The sequence below is a fragment of the Rhinatrema bivittatum genome, chromosome 2 (assembly GCF_901001135.1).
Source record: "Rhinatrema bivittatum chromosome 2, aRhiBiv1.1, whole genome shotgun sequence".
In the NCBI taxonomy this organism is placed as follows: Eukaryota; Metazoa; Chordata; class Amphibia; order Gymnophiona; family Rhinatrematidae; genus Rhinatrema; species Rhinatrema bivittatum.
Window position 1 is genome coordinate 19,459,189 of NC_042616.1, and position 23,591 is coordinate 19,482,779.

Genomic DNA, 23,591 nt, shown 5'->3' on the forward strand with positions numbered 1-23,591 from the left:
CCCCTGCTCACATCTCCGTGCCTGCCGGGCGTGGAATGCGCCGCACCGGCACACGAGGCAGGACAGAACGACGGCTGCAGAAACCGCGTGGTGCCAAGATGGCGGAGTCGCCCGCCCCTGCTGAGCCTGTTTTGGCTGAAATTTCAGAGGGAGCCTTGCAAAAAATTTCCTATAGCGTCACGGCGGCCCTGGATGGTAGGCTGATTAAGCTGCAATCGGCTATAGAAGATATCAAAACGGCTGTTGAAGGGCACTCAAAGCGGCTGGACGTTGCTGAAAACACCATCTCCGATCTGGGTGACAGAATGGCTGCCTCCGAACGCCATGTGATTGAGCTGAGGGCCCAGCAAAAAGACCTGATGGCTAAAATGGAGGAACAGGAGGATCGTGGGCGGAGGAACAATTAAAAATCATTGGCCTGCCCGAGTCTGTTACTGAGGCGGAACTCCGCTCCATAGTTGAGGACTGGCTCCCTAAGCAGGTGGGCTTGGACTTGGAGGGAGAGCGGTTGCAATGCGAGCGGGTGCACCGAGTGGGCCCCCTGCGGGAGGGACAAGGCCGGCCACGACCCGTTATGGCCCGCATATTGAATTGGCACCATAAAACCCAACTTCTTAGGGCGTACAGACAGCAGGAGAAATTGGAGCACTCTGGCTGCAGGCTACTGCTCTTTAATGATTTTTCTGCAGGCACAGCAGCGCAACGGAAGTTGATGACCCCGGCTTGCACGGCTCTTCATCGGCGTGGCATTAGATTTGCCCTGTTATACCCTGCAAAGTTGCGGGTGCACCATAATAACCAAACTACGTTCCTACTCTCCAAAGCTGAAGCGGATAGATTTTTGGCATCGCTTCCACCAGGTGCTGCTGAGTGAACAGACAGTCCCTTACGCGGAGTGGTGAGGATTTGACTCCAATACAGCTCTTGAGGACTGTTCTAACCCCTGGAAAGATTTTCTCTTCGCCTCCACGTGTCTTGGACTGACCTCAGTACCAATTTCCTTTGTCTATCATACACACTGGTCAGCTGGGTCGCTGTTTGTTGTGTTTGAGTTCTGCCCCGGGTAATCCTGACATTTTCTCATCCCCCATAAAGACTGTGCAGTGATCGGACTTCTCTTGGGGGACTGCTGTTTGGGCACTGTTGTTGTGTTTGGGGTACTTGATTTTGGTTGGGGGGAGGGGGGGCTGGGTGGGGCTGGGGGTGGGGATCTCCGACCTTTGTAGCAGTAGGTCGGGACCCCGCACCTGGGAGTGGCGGTGGGTTTTGGTGGGTTTGGGGGTATGAGTGTGGGGGTTAGAATGTGTGAATGTCGGGGGGGGGGGGGGTGAGGGGGCAGGGGGATATGGAATGGTCTCCCAAGAAGTGTATCCCTATTGTGGGTTTATTCTGTTTTGTATGCTCCTTCTTTTTTCTGTCCCTGCGGCCTAGGCTGGGAGGCCGTGGAGACTTTCAGCTGTTTGTTTCTGGAACCCTACGGGGCTTCCGGGTTTAAGCTGGTTTTTCTTCTCTTCTCATGACCCAGGTTAAGCTAGTTTCTCTCAATGTAGATGGAATCCATTCCCCTATCAAACGTACTAAGTTAAATGCGTTGTTTAAACGCCTGAAGGCGCAGGTGGTTTTCCTTCAAGAAACCCATCTGGGCGATGCGGAACATGCTAAATTGAGACGTGATTGGGTGGGCCAGTGTTATTATTCCTCCTTTAATAGGCGGCAGAGGGGAGTTGCCATCCTCATCCACAAACATTTGCCCTTTCAATTGATTCGGACCTGTCAGGATGTCGAAGGGCGGTATGTCCTGGTGGCGGGCACTCTCTATCAAAAGAAAGTGGTCTTTTGTAACATTTATGCCCCGAATGTGTACTCTCCGGGGTTTTTTAACGCGTTACTACGCCTGTTGATGGATTTCCAGGATCATGATTTCATAGTAGGCGGTGACTTTAATATGGTGGCGAACAAAAGTGCAGATATTAAACCCCCCAAACTGGTTTCTGCGGCTGATGGGACTAAGGGAGTTAATTTGCTTTGCCAGGAGATGCAGCTTATAGATGCGTGGCGGGTCCTCCACCCTCAGGACAGGGATTTTACCTTTTACTCACATCCACATCATACGTACTCTCGGTTAGATTATCTGCTCCTGTCTGAACGCTGCTTCCCTCAATTGCTAGCAACCTCTATTGAACCCATTGCGCTGACGGATCATGCCCCGATTACTATGACTTTTAGCTGGGGGTCCACGGCCCATTTACCCTTCTCTTGGCGTATGCGCCCGGATCTGTATTGGGATCCTGAATTTAAATTATATTTGCAAGATAAGTGGGCAGAGTATGTGGAGCATAATTGTACTCCTGGGGTTGGCCCCGGCACAGTCTGGGAGGCAGGGAAAGTAGTGATGAGGGGGGCCATCATAGCTTATGTGGCAAGGCAAAATAGGCTGCGAAATGCGGAGATCCTCCGGCTCATGGCTCGCTTGAAGGTAGCTCAGCTTTTACATACGGACTCCATGACTCCTGAGGCTAAGGCCTCTCTTGACTCGGCTCGCCTGGCTTTGAATACTCTTTTACACTTGCGAGCGTCCAAATCTATTCGATACTATCGATACTATCGTTACATATACAGCATAGTTCTCTGATTCAACGGCAGGGGAGAAGAAAAACTGATACTTCACACATCCAGCAGAGCTCTCTGCTTCAATAGCAGGGGAGAAGAAAAGAGGGTTCGCACTCACAAAGCGGGGAGTAGCTGGCTTGTTACGGCGGTTACTACCCCAAACCAAATGGGCCTGATACTTCACTTTCGATGCACATCCAGCATGGCTCTATGCTTCAACGGCATGGGAGAAGACTTATACGTCACGCATATCCAGCATAGCTCCCTGCTTCAACGGCAGGGGAGAAGAAAAACAAACCAATAAGGGCTAATAACATAGTCTGGGTAAAACAAATAAGCATGGGTGCAGCTTGCTTATTGCGGCGGCTACTACCCCAAACTAATCAAGCTAGATATTTCACTTGGATGCAGCTCCATCACTGCTCTCTACATTAAAGGTGGGGATGGAAGGGAAATAGAACCAAGAGCTAAGAGAAACAGATAAGTATGAGAGAAAATATGTGTGAAGCTTGCTGGGCAGACTAGATGGGCCATTTGGTCTTCTCTGCCGTCATTTCTATGTTTCTATGTTATGTACCAATTACATAGATATGGCAATAAGACTGGAAAGTTTTTTGTCGCATTTGGTGTGGCCGAGAGGACTGAAAACGGTAGTATCGGGTCTTCGGGACGTCCATGGAGTCCATCAGACTAGTCAGGACGCGATAGCGGCCCGTTTTTTAGCGTATTATTCTCAGCTTTATGATACTAAACCTATGGGGGGGGGGGGGATCAGGCGGAGAGCTTTTTTCGAGGGCTGTTGTGGCCGGGGCTCCAGCCGGAGGATCTCCTGGGATTTAAATGGTCCTATTACTTCCCAAGAAATCTACTCTGTAATACAAAATCTTAAACTGGGCAAGGCAGCCGGGCAAGATGGGTTTGGGTCCGAGTATATAAACTTCTTAGGCTTTCCCGTTTTGGCCCCGTTACAGGCTACTTTACTAATTTGTTTGGAGGATGTCCCTCTTTCGGAGTATGCTAACCGTTCGGTCATAGTGGTTCCTCCCTAAACCGGGGAAGGATCCCCTGGAGGTGGGGTCGTATCGGCCCATCTCCTTGATTAATGTGGATATTAAGATTTTTGTCTTCTGTCCTTGCTGCCCGCTTACAGAACTTTCTCCCGGCCCTTGGTTCAGGAAGACCAAACTGGGTTCGTGAAAGGCAGACAGGGAGTGCGAAATATTCGCCGTCTTCTAGCTGCTCTTAGCTATCAGTCCCGGGAGGAGGCCTTGATACTGAGTCTTGATGCTGAAAAAGCCTTTGACTCGCTCTCGTGGGGACTACCTGTTTTGGGCTTTAGGGAAATATGGGTTTACTGGTCCATTCCTTCGCTGGCTCTCTGTCTCTCTATAACAACCCCAGTGCTACCATTTTGGTGAACGGCTTACCTACGGAGGCCTTTCCTATTCGGTGTGGTGTTAGGCAGGGTTGCCCTCTGTCTCCCCTGCTCTTGTCCTGGGCCTTGGAGCCTTTGGCCATCCGTTTACGGGGAGACAGGGAGATTTGGGGGTCTTAGTGTGGGTGGATATCCCTTGAAGATTGCCTTATTCGCCGACGACATTTTATTGTTGTTGGCAAGCCACGGGAAAGTGTTCCAGTGATTGTCCGGTTATTCGATCAGTTTCAGCTGGTTGCTGGCTTGCGTATCAATTACTCTAAGTCGGAAGCGTTGGCCCTTGATGAATGCTTGCCGACCAAGTGGGGGGGCCCTTTCCCATTTCAATGGGCTCCGACCCGTTGAAAGTATTTGGGGATCTGGGTTCCCAGGGATGTTGAAGAAATTGTATGTTTTAAATGTCACCCGCCTGTATAGTGAATTAAGTAATCAATTGACTGCTTGGATTTCCCTCCCACTATCGTTTTTTGGTAGGTGTGCATTGATAAAAATGGTAGTTGTGCCCAAATTGTTGTATGTCTTGCACATGGTTCCTTGCTGGCTAACAGGGAGGGATATCAGGCGCTTGCGCTCCAGTATCCAAAAGTTTTTGTGGCGGGGAAAGCGGGCGCAGCTACCCTATCCTGCTTTGGAATTGCAGCGGGAAGCGGGAGGGTTCAACATGCCAGACTTCCGCTTGTATAATGTGGCCTGCCAATTGAGGTTCAATCGGGGAATGGCTGACAGGTACTTACAAGTTTTGCGCGGCTGGCATGCTACTGCCGCATTGTCTGCCCCTTTTTCCCCTGTCAGTATTCTGCAATCCAGAGCAGTGGACCGGGCTGGTGTATCTTACCCAGCAGTTTTTCTGCATCCCTGTATTAAGGCCTGGTCTTGGTGGCGGCGGCTCTATCCGTGCCCAGGAACTCGGTCTTTACTCCTCCCCTTGGTACGGAATCTGGAATTCTTGCCGGGTCAAGACAGTGGGGCTATTTTTCACTCTTGGGCAAATAAAGGCTTAATGTTTATCTATCACATGTATGATGCAAATACCTGTCAATTGTTGGATTTTGCTACGTTACAAAGGACTTATCTTTCATCGAAGCAGTTTTATTATGCCTTTCTTCAGGCCAGGCATTACATCCGTTCTCATCAGTGGGACTGCAGCTGCGCTGGCTGAGGAGGTCAAGTTTGCCGACGCCTTCTTTGATACTGCATATGTTGCTAATACTATCACTGGATGGAAGACTGTGGGGCAGAGGACTTCGTGTCATTGATAGAACTTCTCATTTGGCGGCCCGATGGACGGAAGCGCTTGGCACTCCTGTGTCGGGGCTCAGGTGCTGGCACAGTTTGTACGCCTTAATAAAAATTTCCCGGATCTTGGGCTTCGAGAGGTGCAATTTAAAATTCTGCATTGGCTCTATTGCGACGATGTCCGGCGACATCAAATGCGGCTTACACCCACCCTCTACGTGTCTTAAATGTGGCTTGCAGGTTGGGACTTTGGCGCATAGACTCTTTGCCTGCTCCTCTTTACGGGCGTTTTGGACTGCCATAATGACTGTGAATCGATCAGTGTACGGGAGCCACTACTAGCCTTACGGGGCTGATATTGATTAGTAGCTCTATCCCGAACACGATGCTAGGCTGCAGCTCCAGGTCGCGCTTTGAAAGGACGGCGGTTTATGTGGCGTGCCGCACGGTGTTGGCGGCTGGCTGGACCCTGCCGCAGCCCCTCCTACCTTGCCTGGGCCCGGCGTATGGCTGATATGGCTCTTCTGGAACGCATGGCGTGTTCGCTGGGACATCGACCTCTGGATAAAACTTACTGCGCCTGTTGGAATTCCTGTGTGTTGGCTTTACCTGTGGAGCTACAGGACGAACTTCGACTGAATGGATATACTTCGGACTGGACTGTTCCTAAGGGGGGGGAGGGGGGTGGTTTGATTGGGAAGTGAAAGGGGATGAATGTGGTATGCTTGATGGGGAGGTTTGGACGGGGGGGGTTGAGGGTATCCGCATGGATCCCCCTTCCCTATGAAACTACAAATGTTATGGAGTGTTGGGTAATACCTGTATTGATGCTTCCTTTGCTTATTATTGTGTATATTGTTCTAGTGTTCTCAGTGCTCTATGGTTGTTACTTACCAGACACTACCAATAAAAAAGATTTTGATAAAAAAAGAAACTTTGGACCCCTTCTTAGGGCCACTCCATAAAACGAAAAGATGATCAGACAATCGAAAAGGATTGGTGACCTCTAAGTATCGCAACAATGCCCGAACATCCAACCTCCTAAGTTTATTTATTTATTTACTTTATATACCGCGGTTCGTTGGCAAACATCACCTCGGTTTACAATGAACATTAAGTGAGCAACAGGCTTTACAATCCAACATATTTAAGAAAGGATACAACAGCTGATAACATTCTAATTATATTATAATAAAACCAAACTAGACTTAGCTAGGGCGTATAGTACTGGGGATCAACTTAAAGGAACATTATTAACAGTATAGACATTTTTTTTTTTTAGTTCCATATTAGTCATATTGCAGGAAGATAGGACATCAAAAGGTGTTTAGCGTAATTGAAAGTAACTTATTGGAATGGGAAGAAAGTATTATATACATTTCATAAAAATCATTTAATATGAAGAGTAAAGGTTCATAAATTGTAGGGGGCGGATTTTAAAAAGCATTTACTCGAGCAAAACTGGTTTTTGCTCGAGTAAATACACTTTACTCAAGTAAGTGGGCTTTTCAAAATTGCTACAATATATGCCATTGAATTGTCCATAGGATTTACTCAAGTAAGTGCACTTTACTCGAGTAAATAGCTTTTGAAAATTGCTACGATAGTATGTCACATTTACATGCGTAACTCCTTTGAAAATGACCCCCTAGGCTCGTTTAAACAGGTATGTTTTTAAATTCTGTTTAAATTTCTTGTGGCAGGGCTCCAAGCGCAGATCAGTAGGTAATTTGTTCCATATGTTAATACCAGCTATCGTAAATGTTCGTTCTCTTGTTGTGACATATTTTATTTTATTAAGTTCCGAAGCCTCACTGTCTTTAGCCGAAAAAGCTGGGAGTTCTACAGTCTGATTCACATGAAAAGACGTAACTACCTTAGGCAAGAAGGAAGGGACAGTTTGAAGCGAAACACCCGAATCCGAAATGCGGAGGAAAGGCTCTCTGCATGACAACGCTTGGAGCTCTGAAATGCGCCTCGCCGAACAAATAGCCACCAAGAAGACCGTCTTGAGAGTGAGATCCTTGAGTGTAGCCCGCGTCAGCGGCTCAAAAGGAGAAGTACTAAGGCCACGAAGAACTAAATTTAGACTCCAAGTGGGACAGATAGGTCGCACCGGTGGACGCAAATGCTTGACCCCCTTCAAAAATCTGGCTACATCGGGGTGCATGGCTATGGAAACGCCATCAATTTTGCCGCGAAAACAGCCTAAGGCCGCCACCTGCACTCTAAGGGAATTATAGGATACGCTCTTCTTTAGGCCCTCCTGCAAGAACTGCGGGACCTGTGACACCGTAGCTTGTCTTGGAGACATGGAAGAACCACGACACCAAGAGTCGAACACCTTCCAAACCTGCATGTAGGTAACCGAAGCAGATGGCTTACGAGCTTGAAGAAGAGTAGTGATGACCGAATCAGAATATCCCTTCTTCCTCAATTGACGCCTCTCAAAAGCCAAGCCGCTAGACAAAAGCGATCGGCCTGGTCGAAAAACACTGGACCCTGCCGCAATAGGCAAGGAAGGTGACCGAGACACAAAGGACCGTCTACCGCTAGATTGATCAGATCGGCAAACCACGGCCTCCTGGCCCACTCCGGCGCCACAAGAACGACCGGACCCACGTGGGATTCTATCCGACGCAACACTTTGCCTATCAGTGGCCTCGGAGGGAACACGTACAGGAGAACATGCTCGGGCCATGGAAGGACCAGTGCGTCCACGCCTTCCGAGCCGTGCTCTCATCTGCGGCTGAAGAAGCGTGCTGCCTTTGCATTTAGGCACGTCGCCATGAGGTCTACCCAGGGCGTTCCCCATCTTTGAACGATGAGTTTGAGTGCCTCTTGTGACAGTTCCCACTCCCCCCGGATCTAGCTGCTGCCGGCTGAGATAGTCCGCCTGGATGTTGTCGACGCTGACAATGTGTGAGGCCGCTAATCGAAACAGATGCGCTTCCGCCCAATCCATTAACTTGCTCGCCTCGGACGCAACCAAGTAACTCCTGGTTCCTCCTTGGCGATTTATATAGGCCACCGTCGTTGCATTGTCTGACAGAACTCGGACTGCTTGATGGCGGATCAGAGGGAGAAACCGCTGCAGCGCCAAGCGGACTGCCCTTGTCTCCAGACGGTTGATGGACCACTTGGTCTGCGAAGCCGTCCAACGCCCCTGTGCGGATTGAGATTGGCAGACCGCCCCCCCAACCGGACAGGCTGGCATCCGTTGTGACGATGATCCATTGCGGAGGCTCCAAATCGACTCCCTGGAGCAAATGGGTCTGCTGCAGCCACCACTGTAGACTGGCCCTTGCCGGGTCTAAAAGTGGTAATGGCACCTGGAATTCTTCCGACTTGGGGGTCCCATCGAGATAATAGCGCTCTCTGTAATGGTCGCATATGCGCAAAAGCCCAAGGAACCAACTCTAGGGTGGACGCCATATATCCAAGAACCTGTAAATAATCCCATACCACCGGCAGAGACAGAGCTAGTAGACGACGAACGTGCACCAATTGCTCCATTCGCACCTGCGGCAGGGAAACCTTGCCCCACTCTGTATTGAACAAGGCTCCCAGAAACTCTAGGGTTTGGCAGGGTATCAGCTGGCTCTTGGAGTGGTTGACGACCCAACCTAGGGAGCTCAGACGGGAAATGACTGTGCGGACTGCCCCCTCGCAAAGCCTTCTTGATTTTGCCCGAATGAGCCAGTCGTCCAAGTACGGATGGACGAGCACTCCTTCTCTCCGGAGAATTGCGGCGACGACTACCATTACTTTGGTGAAGACCCTCGGGGCTGTTGCAAGACCAAATGGGAGAGCACAAAACTGGTAATGGGCTCCCAGGACCATGAACCTTAGGAACCTCTGATCACATTCCTGTATCCCGATGTGCAGGTAAGCCTCCGTGAGATCCAAAGAAGCCAAAAATTCGCCTTTGTGGACCGCCGCAATGATGGAACGCAAAGTCTCCATTCGGAAGCATGGGATTCTTAGAGCTCTGTTGACCTGTTTTAGATCGAGGATGGGACGGAAGGTGCCTTCCTTCTTTGGGACGATGAAATAGATTGGAGTAGCAACCCGTGCCTTGCTCGGCTACCGGTACTGGAACTATAGCCCCCAGAGCCTGTAACCGCGCTAACGTTTGCGAAATAGCCTTTTGCTTTTCTCGCGACCTGCAGGGGGGAGGCTAGGAAGAAATTGCGTAGGGGTCGTGCAAAATCCAAGGCCGCGGTTTATAATGTCGAGGACCCACTGGTCTGAGATTATTCTGGCCCATTCCTTCCGAAAGTGAAATAGACGACCCCCCACTTCCAGAACGGAGGGTTGGACCGGCGTCCCCTCATTGTGACGTCTTATTATTGGTGAAGGCCTGGCTCGTCCCCGTGCGCAATTGTCGCCAGCCACGAAAGGAAGGCGACCATCCTTGAGAGCGTGCGGGGCGGTTGCCATGGGGCGAATGACGAGGAACCTCTCCCGGAGCGATACCGGTGCTGTCCGCGGAAACGACCACGAAAGGATCCCGAGGAACGAAATGATTTTGGCCTGTCTTCCGGCAACTTGAAGACCTTGTTCTCTCCCAAGGACTTAATAAGCTGCTCCAACTAATTCCCAAATAAAAACTTACCCCGAAAAGGGAAGGAACCAAGTTGCGCTTTGGAGGATGAGTCCGCCGCCCAATGGCGTAGCCAGAGGAGTCGGCGCGCGAAGACTGCTGATGCCATGGAGCGGGCTGAAGTACGGAGAAGATCATACAGAGCGTCCGCCGCATAGGCCACTGCACATTCCATTCGGTTCGCTTACTCTGCTTCCCCTGGAGGCAAATCCTGAGACGTTAACATTTGCTGCACCCAGCGAAGGGTAGCTCTTTGAACCATGCAACTACAAACCGCCGCTCGCACCCCTAGGGCTGACACTTCAAATATTCGCTTCAGCAACACTTCTAATTTTCTATCTTGGGGATCCTTAAGGGCCGTGCCACCTGTAACTGGGATTGTGGTATGTTTAGTGATGGCCGTGACCGCCGAATCCACCTTAGGCACCTTAAGCAATTCTAAAGCCTCAAGAGGAAGTGGGTAAAGCTTATCCATAGCTCGTCCAACTCTCAGGGTAGCCTCCGGAGCATCCCATTCCCGGGACACGATTTGGGAAAGTTTGTTATGATAGGGAAATGCATGGGACGGTGCACGGAGCCCCGTCAACTCCAAGTCGCCTGGTAAGGAATATGAATCAATCTGCGGGACTGGGATCCCCAGTTCTTGAAGGACATGTGAGATCAAGGGGTCCAACTCCTCCTTATGAAATAACCTGAGGACGAGTTGATCATCGCCTTCTACGAGATCCACGTTCCCCATGTCTGCCCCTGAATCAGGAGCAGGGGAATCCTGAGGGGCAGGATCCACCGGATTATGCTGCGGGGGCTTAGGAGCCGGTGGAGGAGCAGAATTTCCTAAACCCAGTCCCTCAGGACTTATAGAAATTTTCCCCCGCTTATTGGGAGCCGAAGACCCCTGCTCCCAATCTGCTTCTGCCTCCAGGTAAGCTTTGTGCAGCAAAAGCACAAATTGAGAAGAGAAGGGGTGTGGCCTCTTCCGAGTATCCCCCTTAGCATGCCCAGATGAACCGCGGGCCCTGGGGGGGACTTAACTCCGGCGGGGAGAGGGGATCATCATCCTCTTCCTCCTCTGAAAGACCCGCTTCACGATCGGGTCGATTTAAAATGGCCACCGCGTGATCTAAAATGGCCGCCGCCTCTGCAGACGGGAACGCTCCCTGTAAATTTACCCCCGCAAGGCCACCCGAGGAGATCAGCCACGAAGGGAGTGATTTCTCGGTCAGGGCTGCTCTCCGCGAAGGTCCCTCATCCCCGGGAACAGAGGCCTTCGCGCGAGAGACGGAGCCCCAACTCCCCACACGCGACAGACGAGTGTGGGGAGTTGGGGAGAAAAAAAGAGCGCGAAACAGGGACGGGTGGCAGGCCACCCCCTCCGGAGACCCAGAGAGTACAGCAGGCAGGGAATTGTGAAAACCCCTCGGGTTTTTTTTTTTGTTGTTTTTTTTTAAACCAACAGCGCTTTCCGCGGCAGCTAACAATGCAGCTTTTTTTGTTTACAAAGTTTGAAAACACTTGGAGCCTGCAGAAAGGAGAACTTCTTCTGCCAACTTTCTCCGAGGGATGAGCTTCTCTGGAGGCGGAGGGGGAAAGTGACCGGCCCACCGATTAACACTCCCCCTCCTCACTGGGCTGGGCAAAACGCACTCCGGGGATAGGCTTCAGGGCAAGCCCTGCCTTGCCTGCTATGGCTCCTCAGTTCAGCTGCTGTTACCAAGTTCTAGTCGCAGTAGTTTCCCAGATAACTTAAATCAAACCTGAATTAGTGGATCACTTCACTGCTCTGAATACGTTTTCTGTGTTTTTTTTTTTTTTTTCAGTACAACAGGACCGCAGGTTATGCTCTCTCATCTGCTGGAGTCAGAGATATACTGAAAGATTGCAAGGGAGCGCACCAGAGTATATGGGTGGTGCCTTTTCAGTTTCTCTCTGACTCCATCTGCTGGACGGGAGGCATAACCCAGCAGTCTGGACTGATCCTGGTACGTACAGGGAATTAGAGATGTTTTTAAATAAATAACTAAAAATCTATTCCCTGCTGGAAAACAAAACAAGCTGGACTGATACAAATCTTACACAAAAACTAAATGCTAGCAGAATCCCTCACCTCAGTCCCACATGGAATATACAGACAGACCCTCACCAAATACAGGATAAGGGAATAGCAAATTGAAAAAAAAGTAATACAAATTATAAAACAACAATAGTAAAGTAAAATTACAGGTTACAGAGAGCACAAAAGATAAATCTCAGGTTTCTGTGTGCAAGTAAAATTGTGAGCTTTGAGGAGTCTCTTGCAGGCTAACTCCCCTCTACTCTCTTTACGGGGCGGTGCTTAGCGCTCCCCCATTCAAGCTTTGACCCCTAAATCCTAACATTTTAATGCTCAAGTTTCTGAAAGTCAAATTATTGTGAATCCTAAGGGCAGCAATCAGAGCAGCTCATAAGAATGGCTGCAAACATAGCGGCCGATGCAAAAATCTTCCCAGAAAGAAGGCGATGACTTTTCAGCACCGCAAGGGGGGCGCCATGCAATATTTAAATTAGGGGGGTCACGCTAGGAAGGAGGTGGTAGAGTCGTTTGCGAGACCTTAGCACCTCCTTCCTAGCGCGACCCGCAGCGCTGCCCTGTCTGCCAGTAATGAAAACAGCCACCGAGTTTATTGGCGGCCGTTTTCATTACTGGCAGACGGCCGGATATAAAAACTGACATCGGTCTTCGTAACTCGGCTGTTTGCTGAGTTATTTTATATACTTTAAAAAAGTAGTACAATTTTGTCTGCTTTTCAATGTATCTTTTTGCATTTGGAGTGAATGAGTGCATTTGCATGTGATGAGCGCTAACTCATTCACTCCGTGTCCGAGGCACGTTAAATAGGCACTAATCCCCCTATTGCATTAGGGGGTGGATTAGCGCCTGTTTAACCCGTGTCCCACAGCAGGTTAAACAATGCGCTCGGCTGAGCTCACTGCACTGCATCGGCCCCATAGATTGCGACTTAAGACCTGATCACCACCTTGATTTCCTTTCCACACTCCCAGTGCAGAGCCCCCGCCTGGAGCCCTTTACACTCAGTCCCGCTGCTTGCTAGAAAACGTCACAGGGACACCCGGAAAGAACGGGTCGGAAAGACACTGCTTAGGGCTGCCAGGTTTTCATGAAAGAACAAGCACTTTAAAAAAAAAAAAAAAAAAAAAGCCCAAAACACGTGAAATTGAAACACCAATGTTTGTGAGTCGCACAGATGACAAAGAAAGCTTAACTGTTTGCATGTTGCAGAAGGTCTGCCTGATGTGCACAAATGTCACACTTACAAAATGTGCACACAGCCTTACTCTCATTGCTGACAACAGACTGAATCCATGCTTTTAGTTCACATCCCTCTTCCCACGCTTAGCAGGATCTTTTAGGTCCTTACTTTAACCATAGTAGATCAAATTCATTCAGTAGTGTAGCAGCCAATGACAGAAACAGCAGGTATGGACAGGCTTTCTTACAAAGGAGATCTGCTGCAGGGAGAAAGAAAATGAGAAAAAGATTAAATGTAATGAAAAGTGGTGTAGGACAAATTAAAAAAAACACCAGCCCCACACACACAGATCCCCCCCCTCCGAGCACATCTCTGGTCCCCCCCCCACACAGATTCCCCCCTCCGAGCACATCTCTGGCAATCAATGCCCCCACACACAGATTCCCCCCTCCGAGCACATCTCTGGCCCCCCCCACACACAGATTCCCCCCTCCGAGCACATCTCTGGCCCCCCCCCCCCCCACACAGATTCCCCCCTCTGAGCACATCTCTGGCCCCCCCCCACACACACAGATTCCCCCCTCTGAGCACATCTCTGGCCCCCCACACACACAGATTCCCCCCTCTGAGCACATCTCTGGCCCCCCCACACACAGATTCCCCCCTCTGAGTGAAGGGGGCTCACACTGACCCCGACCAGAAGCAAGGAAGGCAACTCCTAACATCAGGACCTGATGACGCTCCAAAGGGTCAACTGTCTGCGATAAGGCTTACTGATAGGATAGTGAGGAACTAAATGTACTAAGCCAGTCTGCGAGCAAGCTTTCACTCTTTTTTTTTACACTGTTTTCATTAATGATGTCTTAGGTTTCATTTATGACTGGCAAGTAAGCGAACATGCTAGAATGACTGCCTGCAAACTAGTGCGCAGGAGGGACCAAGACAAAGGAAGCATTGTGGACATAAGGCAGTGTTACTGTTACAAAACTGCAAATCAGCCTGCCCCTCACAGGACTGCAATTCCCGGCAGTACTCTCCCTTCCTGTGAATCAGTGCCCAGGTAACATGAAGCAAGAACAAAGGAAAGAATCAGGAACTTCCACGCTGGCAAATGAGGCGGTACTCAGCCTCTCGATTGTAACATAAGATGCTTGCTCAGCAATGTGTAAACACAAGTGTAAAGATAAAGAGATACGAAATGTATTTAAGGCAGCTCCCTGCGAGGGGGGGGTTATGCAGACTTACTGATACATGTCAGGCTGCATCTATTGCTAGCAAATAAACTTTTCCTTCTGGGACCAGGGCCTGAAGTCTTCTGTTTGTTACCTGTTACACGAGCAATCTCTGACCCCACACACACACACAGATTCCCCACTCCCTACAAACCCGTCCTCAATCCCCCCACACTCAGTCTCCCCTCCTGATCCCTGGTTGTAGGCAGCTGAGTGCTCCACACCTTTCAGCGTTCAGGGCTGCAGCTGCACAGAAGCTTCTTGGTCACCCACGACGCTTGTTGCTTCCTGCAATGCCAGGCCGCGTCTGCCCACGCGCTCCTGGGATTGCTGGCTCTGGTTAGCTTAATGCTGCAATAGGTTAGGGTGCGCCTGCTATGGACAGGCCTCACCGGCAGCAGCAGCCAATCACTGCAACACCAGAGCACAGGTCCCGCCCACCAAGCCCAAACAAAAACGCGATTGGCAGGAAGAAACGCCCAATTACAAGTCACCCGCGAATCGAAAAAAAGCCCGCGAATCACTAGGGAAATAAGTGAGGTTGGCAACCCTTCTCCGGGGCGGAGCTTTATTGTAGTCTCTTAAGAATCATCACTCTGGGACTGCGGGTGGAGCTGCTGCTGCCGTTGAGCCATCACTCTGCGACTGCTGGTGGAGCTGCTGCTGCCGTTGAGCCATCACTCTGCGACTGCTGGTGGAGCTGCTGCTGCCGATGAGTCATCATCCTGCGACTGCTGGTGGAGCTTTGCTGCCGATGAGTCATCAATCTGCGACTGCTGGAGGGACTGTGCAGCAAAGGAAAAAGCGGCAAACTTGAGGGTTGCTGGCAGTCAGGTGGCCAGCCCAGATCTAACGCAAACCGCACAAATGTGGTTTTTTTTCCTGCGGAATGGAAAAAAGCTGAGTGTGAAATTTCCCGATCTGCCAACAATCAGGTCGATACAGTTTGAAAAAGTGCAGCATTGCCAGCGCACCCTCGTTCCCCGCACGCAGTTCTCTTCACCTAGCGCTCGATACTCTCTTCTAATTGCAGGCAAATGCATGCCGGGTCTCTGAAGCGTTAGGCGAAGGGTTAGGCCCGCGCAACCCATTTACTGTATAGGCGCTTAATACAGCGCCTATACAGTAACCTGGGTGCGCTGGTATCTGTCATTTCAACTGACATTTGAAATGACAGGCACCAGGAAGTGTAAAAAACAAAAACGAAAAATATGTATAAATACCTGTCACTTTCCGAATCCCCCCAGGCGTGCGGTCATCCAGGCGGCGGCAGGAGCCGGCAGGTGGTGTTGGGTCCAGGCGGGCGGGTGGGCGCCCGCCCGTTCATCCAGGCGGCGTTGCCGGGGGGCGGGTGGGCGCGCGTTCGATCAAGGCGGCGGTGGGAGCGGGTGGGCGCGCGTTCGAACATGGCCCGTCGGCTCCCACCGCCGCCTGGATGACCGCACGCCTGGGGGATTCGGAAAGTGACAGATATTTATACATATTTTTGTTTTTTTACACTTTACCCTGCAAATATATATATATAGAGGTCGTCCATGGTACATTCCGCTATGTAGCTGTTCGAACACCACACTAACACCTAGTAGAGGGTAGGCGGTAAACTAACACGTTAAGGCCGCGGCAAAATAGCGAGTTACTAAGGAGATAATCTGAGCGTGCGTCACAGTATCGGAGGGGAATAGCTAATTCCTTCATTAAACAGCTAATTTGTTCATTTACATATCATATACATGCTGGGGGCGGAAAGGGTTATGTGTCTGTTTTAAGAAGCGCTAAGGACGCGTGAAACTGGAGACTGTATCGCAGGATCGCCTTACGCGTCCGAATTGTGCGCCAACAGCGTGTTACGGACGGGAAATCTTCAACCGCACGTTACAGTATCGATCTGAATGTATGCACTACTGTGGGGCCATAATGTTTGCAGGTGAGCTAGGAGGAATCTCTCTCCCCCTCCTCTAGGTGTGTCAGAGGAATATTTATGCCAAAGAAAATATACATAAAGAAATTAGAAATTGTCTCATTAAAAGAAATACAATATGTACTGCAAAAAAAACTACACTTGGAGAAATCTTGAAGGGAAACAAGAAAAATATAATCTTCAAAAATGCATCAACATAACCTAGTAACTCAGTAAAATTATCGCATCACCACACTGTGCTTTTTAAATAAATTAAAGCATGACTTTTCCTTGCCCCTTCCCTGCAGCCACTGTGAAAAAAACTCAGCTCACACTGTTCACTTTCTCATTCCTCCACGTCATAAGAACATAAGAACGATGCCATAACGAGTCAGACCAAGGGTCCATCAAGCCCAGCATCCTGTTTCCACCAGGTTACAACAAGTACCTGGCAAGTACCCAAACATAAAATAGATCCCATGCTACTATTGCCAGTAATAGCAGTGAATATTCCCTAAGTCAACCTGATTAATAGCAGTTAATGAACTTCTCCAGGAATTCTTCTGAACTTTTTATAAACCCAGCTACACTAAGTGCCCTAATTACATGCTCTAGTAACGAATTCCAGAGCTTAATTGTGCATTGAAAAATCATTTTCTCCAGTTTGTTTTAAAGTTGCTACTTTTAACTTCATGGAGTGCCAAGGGGGAGCAATTTTAGGCAGCAGATTTTCAGGGCTGGCCTCACAGTCTGGGACAGTGGAAGCACTAGATGTACTAGGTAGTTGCCTAAAGTTCTACAGTTTTTAGGGCGACAGCAGCAGCAGGACTGGATCAGGCTGGCATAAGCTAAGTCCCAAGCCTTGCTGTATCAGTGGGAGCGAGCTCCCTGTTGCTTCTTCTACCACCCTTGCCCAAATGGTTGTCTCCCATTGTAGAGGCTTTCAGTAGCGCCATAACCCAACTTCATTTCCAAATTCATGGCAGCTCTGATACTGCCACCTGTGCTCCCAGAACCATATTTGAGATTGTGGGAATTGGCAAGAACACTCCAGGAGCTGGGGGAGGGTGGGGGGTTGGGAGATAGAGGAAGTTAAATTTTCTGGGGCTGGAGAGGGAGTGAATGCATGGCTGAAGTCTTACGCAGGGCATCTCATACCCTTGCAATGGCCCTACAGCAGGATGGCATCCGAGGACGCGGCGATGGCGTCGGACGTGATGCAGGGTGCTGTGCCTGATGTCCATGGTGGCGATTTGAGGGCGGAGGCAGTCGGCCCGGTGGTGAGTGCTGGCATGAGCGCGGCTAAGGGGCGGGCCTCTCGTTCCCGGGCGTGGGGGGGGGGGGGGGCGACTGCAATGCCGGGCAGTAAGGAGGCTCTCGCAAGGCCCTTTTGCCTGCTCAGCCTCTGTCGGGTCCCGCCCCTTCTTCTTCCCCCTCGCGATGCTTGTGCACATGGAGCTGTCCGGTGCTGTAACAGGCAGAGTCGCAGAGGATAGGGCTGCGCTGCCTTCCCCTGTGCCTGGACCCTGTGCTGGCTTGTTCCCGTGCAGGACCTGGTCGGGGGCTCTTCTGTTGGGGAGGGGGCTAGTGCCAGCGATCAAGCCCCCCTGGATGGACAGCCTCCGGTTTTCCCAGGGTAGAGGCTTCTGGGGCTCCGGTTGCAAAATCCAGCTCCGGGGTTAGATGGTGGCAGGGCCAGTGTCCGGTACCCTCCGGCTGGATCTTCTGGGTGGGCCCCTCTGGTTCCCTTGGGGCCCAGGGCCATAGTCTGGCTACGAGCCCAGCTGCTGACTGGTGGTCCGCTAGCAGGGGCTCACCACAGGGTGGGGGTCCTGGGGATGGTTATGGCCCCTTTTTCCTTACATGGCTTGGGGGCCCTTCGCCGTCTTGGTACGGCGGTCCATCTGGGTGGTTCCCTGCTCCTTCAGTTCCCCCTTGGGGCGTCAGTTTGGGCCCTTGGAGGGGTCTGCAGGCCCTGGTCTCTTCGGGGTGATGGTCCCCGGGGTTGTCCTTACTTCTTTGAGGGGCCACGGGCGAGTCCAGGTGGTTCCGGGTCGGCTGGGCCTGTGGCTGCTGCTTTCTGATCTGTATCCGCAGATTCCTCCGGGGGATGGAACGGAGACGGGCTGGGTCCTTCTCGACAAAAGGAGTGGCGCAATGATCCCAATCTCTGCGGCCACCAGCATGCCCAGTCCTGTGGGAGCGCCGGTCGGCGTGTGGGTGGTCCAACCAGTGGGACAGCGTACAAAATGGCGCCATTTTCCGTACGGAAAAAACGATTCGCGTGCAGGAAGTCGTTCCTGGACCCCCCACTGGACTTTTGGCAAGTCTTGTGGGGTCAGGAGGCCCCCCAAGCTGGCCAAAAGTCCCTGGGGGTCCAGCGGGGGGTCCGGGAGCGATCTCCTACGCTCCTGACGTCGGGGGACAAAAAGCAAAATGGCGCCGGCGCTACCTTTGACCTGTCATATGACAGGTCAAAGGTAGCGCCGGCGCCATTTCTACAATGCACCGGAGGTCCGAGAGTAAAAGATCACACCGGGACCCTTCCTCTGGACCCCAGGTAATTTAAAGCATTTTGGGGGGGTTCGGGAGGGTGGGGGATTTGTTTTAAAGGGTCAGGTGGGTTTTAGGGTTGTTTAGTGATGCCCGAGAGTGGAAGATCACACCGGGACTCCCCCACTGGACCCAGGTAATTTAAGGCATTTTGGGGGGTTCGGGAGGGTGGGGGGTTTTTATTTTTAAAGGGTCGGGGTGGGTTTTAGGGATGTTTTTAGTGTGCCGGTTTTCGATTTACACGATTTACACGATATTTAAAAAACCCAAACTTCGACGAATCCGAATTCCCTCCCCCTCCCAGCCGAAATCGATCGTTAAGACGATCGATCACACAATTCACATTTCTAAGAAAAGTCGGCGGTGGGGGTGATAGGCCGCAGTGGGGGAGGATCGCCGGGTGGCGCGTAACATGCTGAATTGGATCCACTCCTTTCTTCAGCTGGCCAGTGTGGTGGGGCATCGTGATCCGACCCAATACGGTCCGTTACTCGCTTATGCTGATTGCCATTTTGGATGCCAGTCGGGGTATGAGGGATTGCTTGTGGCTCAATAATGATGAGCGATTCCACGACTTAATGGAAGAAAATAAGCACATGGCTTGGGGGACCAGGGATGTTGGGTTGTGGTTGACCCAGATGGGTTCCAAGGCAGGGTCTACTTCATCAGTGGACACAGGTAGGTCCGCTGGTGTCTCCGGTGTGCGGGTCCTTTCGGTCTGGGGGCCGCCTCCGGGGGTGGTAGTCGAGCAGGGGTTGCCTTCCCTGATGTGTGTTGGAAGTACAATCGTTCGGCATGCAATTTTTCCCGATTGCAAGTTCCGGCAAGCATGTTCCGGGTGCGGACAGGGACAACCCTGCATCCAAGTGTCCAAAGCGTATCGGTGGGGGGAGTCATTCCTAAGAACCCTCCTAAGTGACCTTTTCGAGTGTGGCTCCTATCCCCGTCCGCTTGGACGCCATGCGGTCCTGGCTGGGTAGGTACCCGAAAGTGGCGGTTGCTAATTTGTTGTGGGTAGGTTTGAACAAGGTTTTTATATTCCCTTTGCGGGTCCGGTGGGGGTGGGTGGAGGTCCATAATTGTCCATCAGTTTCGTAAATTGGCTCACGTGCTTCCTGGCCAAGTTGCAAAGCGAGATTGCTTTGGGGGCGGATTGGGGGTCCTTTCCCGGTCCCCTCCGATGGATTGACATGGTTTTCTTCCCTTTGGGGCCGTAGTACCGAAAAAGGAGCCGGGTAAGTTTCAGGCTGATTCACAACCTTTCCTTCCCGGGGGGTATGTCCGTTAATGATCACATCCCGCAGGATCCCTGTTCGGTGCGGTACGTATCCTTTGAGGCGGCGGGTAGCCATGGTTCGTCGTTGTGGCGTGGGAGCCTTGATGGCTAAGGTGGACATTGAGTCTGCCTTCCGGCTTCTCCCGATCCACCCTGAATGTTTTCCCATTACTGGGTTTTTCGATTTCAGGAGGAATTCTATTTTGATAGGTGCCTGCCTATGGGTTTGTTCCATCGCATGTGCCTATTTCGAAGTCTTCAGCTCCTTTGTCCATTGGGTTGGTAGCGGAACGGGCCGGGATAGCTACACTTGTTCACTACCTGGACAATTTCTTGTTTATGGGGAAGGCGTCTTCGACGACATGTTCACAGCTATTGCAGTGTTTTCCAGGATAGGGCGGTGGAATTGGGATTCCTTTAGCTGCAGACAAGACAGACGGCCCTTGCCTTGTTTGGCCTTCCTGGGCATTGAGTTGGACCTCGGTCGCGATGACCCTCGCATCTGCCTGCTGCCAAGGTGGCAGCGTTATGGGATCTGGTGTCCCGGGCTGTGCGGGCTAAGAAGTTGACACTGCGTCAGATGCAGTTTGTTGGTGGGGAGTCTTAACTTTGCAAGTCGGGTGATCCCTATGGCTCAGGTATTCATCTGTCGGTTTGAGTCATAGTATGTCTGGATTGCGAAAAGTGGTCATAGGATTCGCATTACGCGGCGGCTGTGGGAAGACTTGTTGATATGGGACCGTTTTCTTGGTTGATTTTCAATGGCTGCTCGCTGTGGCAAGGTGCGGCGGTATCCTAATCACGACGTCGAAGCTCTATACTGATGCGGCTTGGGTCGGCGGATTTTGGTGCCTATTTTTGGGGATCCTGGTGTGCTGATGTTTTGGCCGGCGGATTGGCGGGAGTCGGGTGTTACCAGGAATATTTCATTCTTGGAAACTGTTTCCAATAGTGGTGTCCATTGTCCTTTGGGGTGTGCAATTGTGAAGACAAAAAAGTGGTTTTTTGGTGCGATAATTTTGGGGGTGGTAGAGGTGATTAACAGGCGGGCTGCTAAGTGTATCTTGGTTTTCGGACTTGCCTGCGCGAGTTGGTGCTGTTTGCATGGGATTGAACATCACGGTCTGGGCCAGGCATGTCCCGGGTGCAGCTAAACTCCATCGCTGATTCTCTTTTCTTGTTGCAAGTGGACCTTGTTTCAGGAGCTTGCACCAGAAGCGGATCTTGCATGGAGCATCGGTGCCATCTTTCCTCTGGAGCTTCGGCCACCCGGAAGCATGGATGCTGCTCTGGTCATCGTTAGCTTCATCCACCTGGAACTGCTATGTGAAGTCCGCTCATAGGTGGTGTCCCTTCTCGGCTAGTCAGGGTTGGCGTTGGGGTCTGGTCTCTGATGAGTTACTGGGTGAGGTTTGTAGAGACGTCTAGGGGGTTGGGCGCTTCTAGGGTCTAAAGTTTACAGGCATTTGGCTGGATTTCTCCTTCTTTACGAGGGCACATGGTTGGGGGATTTCCCAGTGGGGAGGTTTTTGATCCGGCCAGTTGATGGCGGGCTGGGCGCGCAAGTGCTCCCAAGGGTGGGTGACAAACGCCTGCCTATTACGCAGGATATTCTGGGTCACTTGTGGGATGTGTTGTCGGGTATTTGTGACAATGAGTGGTGAGTGTTGTCTGTTCTGGTTGGCCTTCGTCTGGGCATTTTTCGGGGCTTTTTGTGTGAGCGAGTTTGGTGGCGCGGGCGAACAAGGGGTCTGATGCATCCAGGCTTTTATTTTAAAGTACGTGCGGATCAGTGCAGTCAGTTGTTTTATTTCTTCAATAGATCCAAGACTGATCAATTGGGCAGAATGGTCTTCTGTGGTGCTTCACCCTGTGCTAGGTCTGCGTACTTGTCCCGTAGCGAACGGCATTGCCTATGGGTGGATTCGTCCTGTGTGGGGGGCGTTCATTTTCTGGTGCACCGGGTTGAAAGCCGTTGACAAAGTATCAGTTTTGAGGCGGTGTTGCGGGCGTTGCTTGGCCGCGTTAGGGTTGGGCTCAGCGAGATTTGAAGGACTCATCTCTTTTCAGATTGGGGCTGCGACCTCTGCGGCACTCTCAGGTCTATCGGGCGGCGTGATTCAGCAGATCGGTTAGGTGGAAGTCTGTTGCTTTCACCAGGCGTGGCGTAAGGGTCTCCTTAATCGCACATGATATTAACGTGTTCTCTCTTTGCTGGTGTGGTCCCCTCGTGAGCTCATCCTGTGGATCGTGGGACACTCCTACGTGGCTTGGGCCTTTTCACATGCTCAGGAGCGTCCGTACGGGAACAAATCTGGACTTGGGGGGGGCGTGGGGTGTCCTTTTGTTGGTTGGGGGCGGACGGGGGAAGTGTTGGGGGAGGGGAATTGTTGCGGTGTTTTGCGGCGGGGGATGGCTTGTCTTAGTCCTCCGGACATTTTGATTATTCACCTTGGGGGAAATGATTGGGGGAAGATGTTGGGCCGGCGGTTCGTTGACATGGTACGCAGGGATCTGATGTGTGTTTTCTTTCCCTGCTTGGCCGTCCACTGTAATCTGTTGGTCCGATATCATTCTGCGCCCTGCAGTGATCAAACAGAAGATCTGGCATCGTTGTCGTGCTAAGGCCAATCAGCAGATTGGTTCGTGGCCTGACTTCGATCGGGGGTTTCCATATCCGGCACGATTGGTCCTGGGAACTGATGTCTGGCTTCTTCCGGGGGGATTGGGGGTGCATCCTTCCTTCTCGGCATGGATTTGTTCTTGAATTGCGCTGCAGGAGGCTGTGGAACGTATTCTCTGAGGGAGTCCTGGCCGCATCTTGGGGGGGGTCGCAGGTAATTTTGCCTGCCCGCTGCCTGCCGGACTTCGGATTGGGACCATTTGACCCTGCTTTTGCCTGCTGCCGATTGGTGGGGGGTTATTTTGTAGTAACTGGTGGCGGACCTGAATGGGGGCAGGTCAGAGTGGTCCATAGCCAAACAACTGGGTGCAGAGTGTGGGGTGTGGCTGCTATGGCTCCTTGCTGAACGGTGCAGGATTGGTTTATTCGGCTCCTTGCTGGATGGTGGTGGGGGTTGGTTTATTCGGCTCCTTGCTGAACGGTGCAGGGATCGTTTATTTCACCTCTTGCTGGATGGTGGCCGGGGTCGATTTATTCGGGCATCCTTGCTGGATGGTGGGTGGGGGGTGGTTTATTCGGCTCCTTTGCTCGATGGTGCGAGAGTCATGGGACGTGATAAAGGGGGTCGCTTCATACAGATTAGGACAGCCTGGGGAGCGGTCCCTGGCAGGCTGGGACAGCCTGGGTTTACATGTTTTCAGGCTGGGACAGCCTGGGTTACATGTTTTCAGCTGAGACAGCCTGGGTTTACATGTTTTCAGGCTGGGACAGCCTGGGTTTACATGTTTTTAGGCTGGGACAGCCTGGGTTTACATGTTTTTAGGCTGGGACAGACTAGTTTACATGTTTTCAGGCTGGGACAGCCTGGGTTTACA

General features: G+C 51.4%; 1 protein-coding gene across 6 annotated transcripts in view; it reads right to left on the reverse strand.

The window, feature by feature from the left end:
• Positions 1-23,591, reverse strand: part of LOC115083627 (zinc finger protein 585A-like) — a 738,796-nt gene that overhangs the window by 492,909 nt on the left and 222,296 nt on the right. Inside the window, exons 1-2 of one of the 6 annotated variants that reach the window (XM_029587551.1) lie at positions 14,592-14,796; positions 13,304-13,394 (exon numbers count right to left, since the gene is read on the reverse strand). The exons of 4 other annotated variants lie outside the window; for them this stretch is intronic. In XM_029587551.1, coding sequence (XP_029443411.1) covers positions 13,304-13,312 — 9 coding nt within the window. In that variant the 5' untranslated portion in view covers positions 13,313-13,394; positions 14,592-14,796. Of the gene's footprint in view, positions 1-13,303; positions 13,395-14,591; positions 14,798-23,591 lie in introns of those variants that run through there. One more of the 6 variants, XM_029587558.1, reaches the window with a different exon arrangement.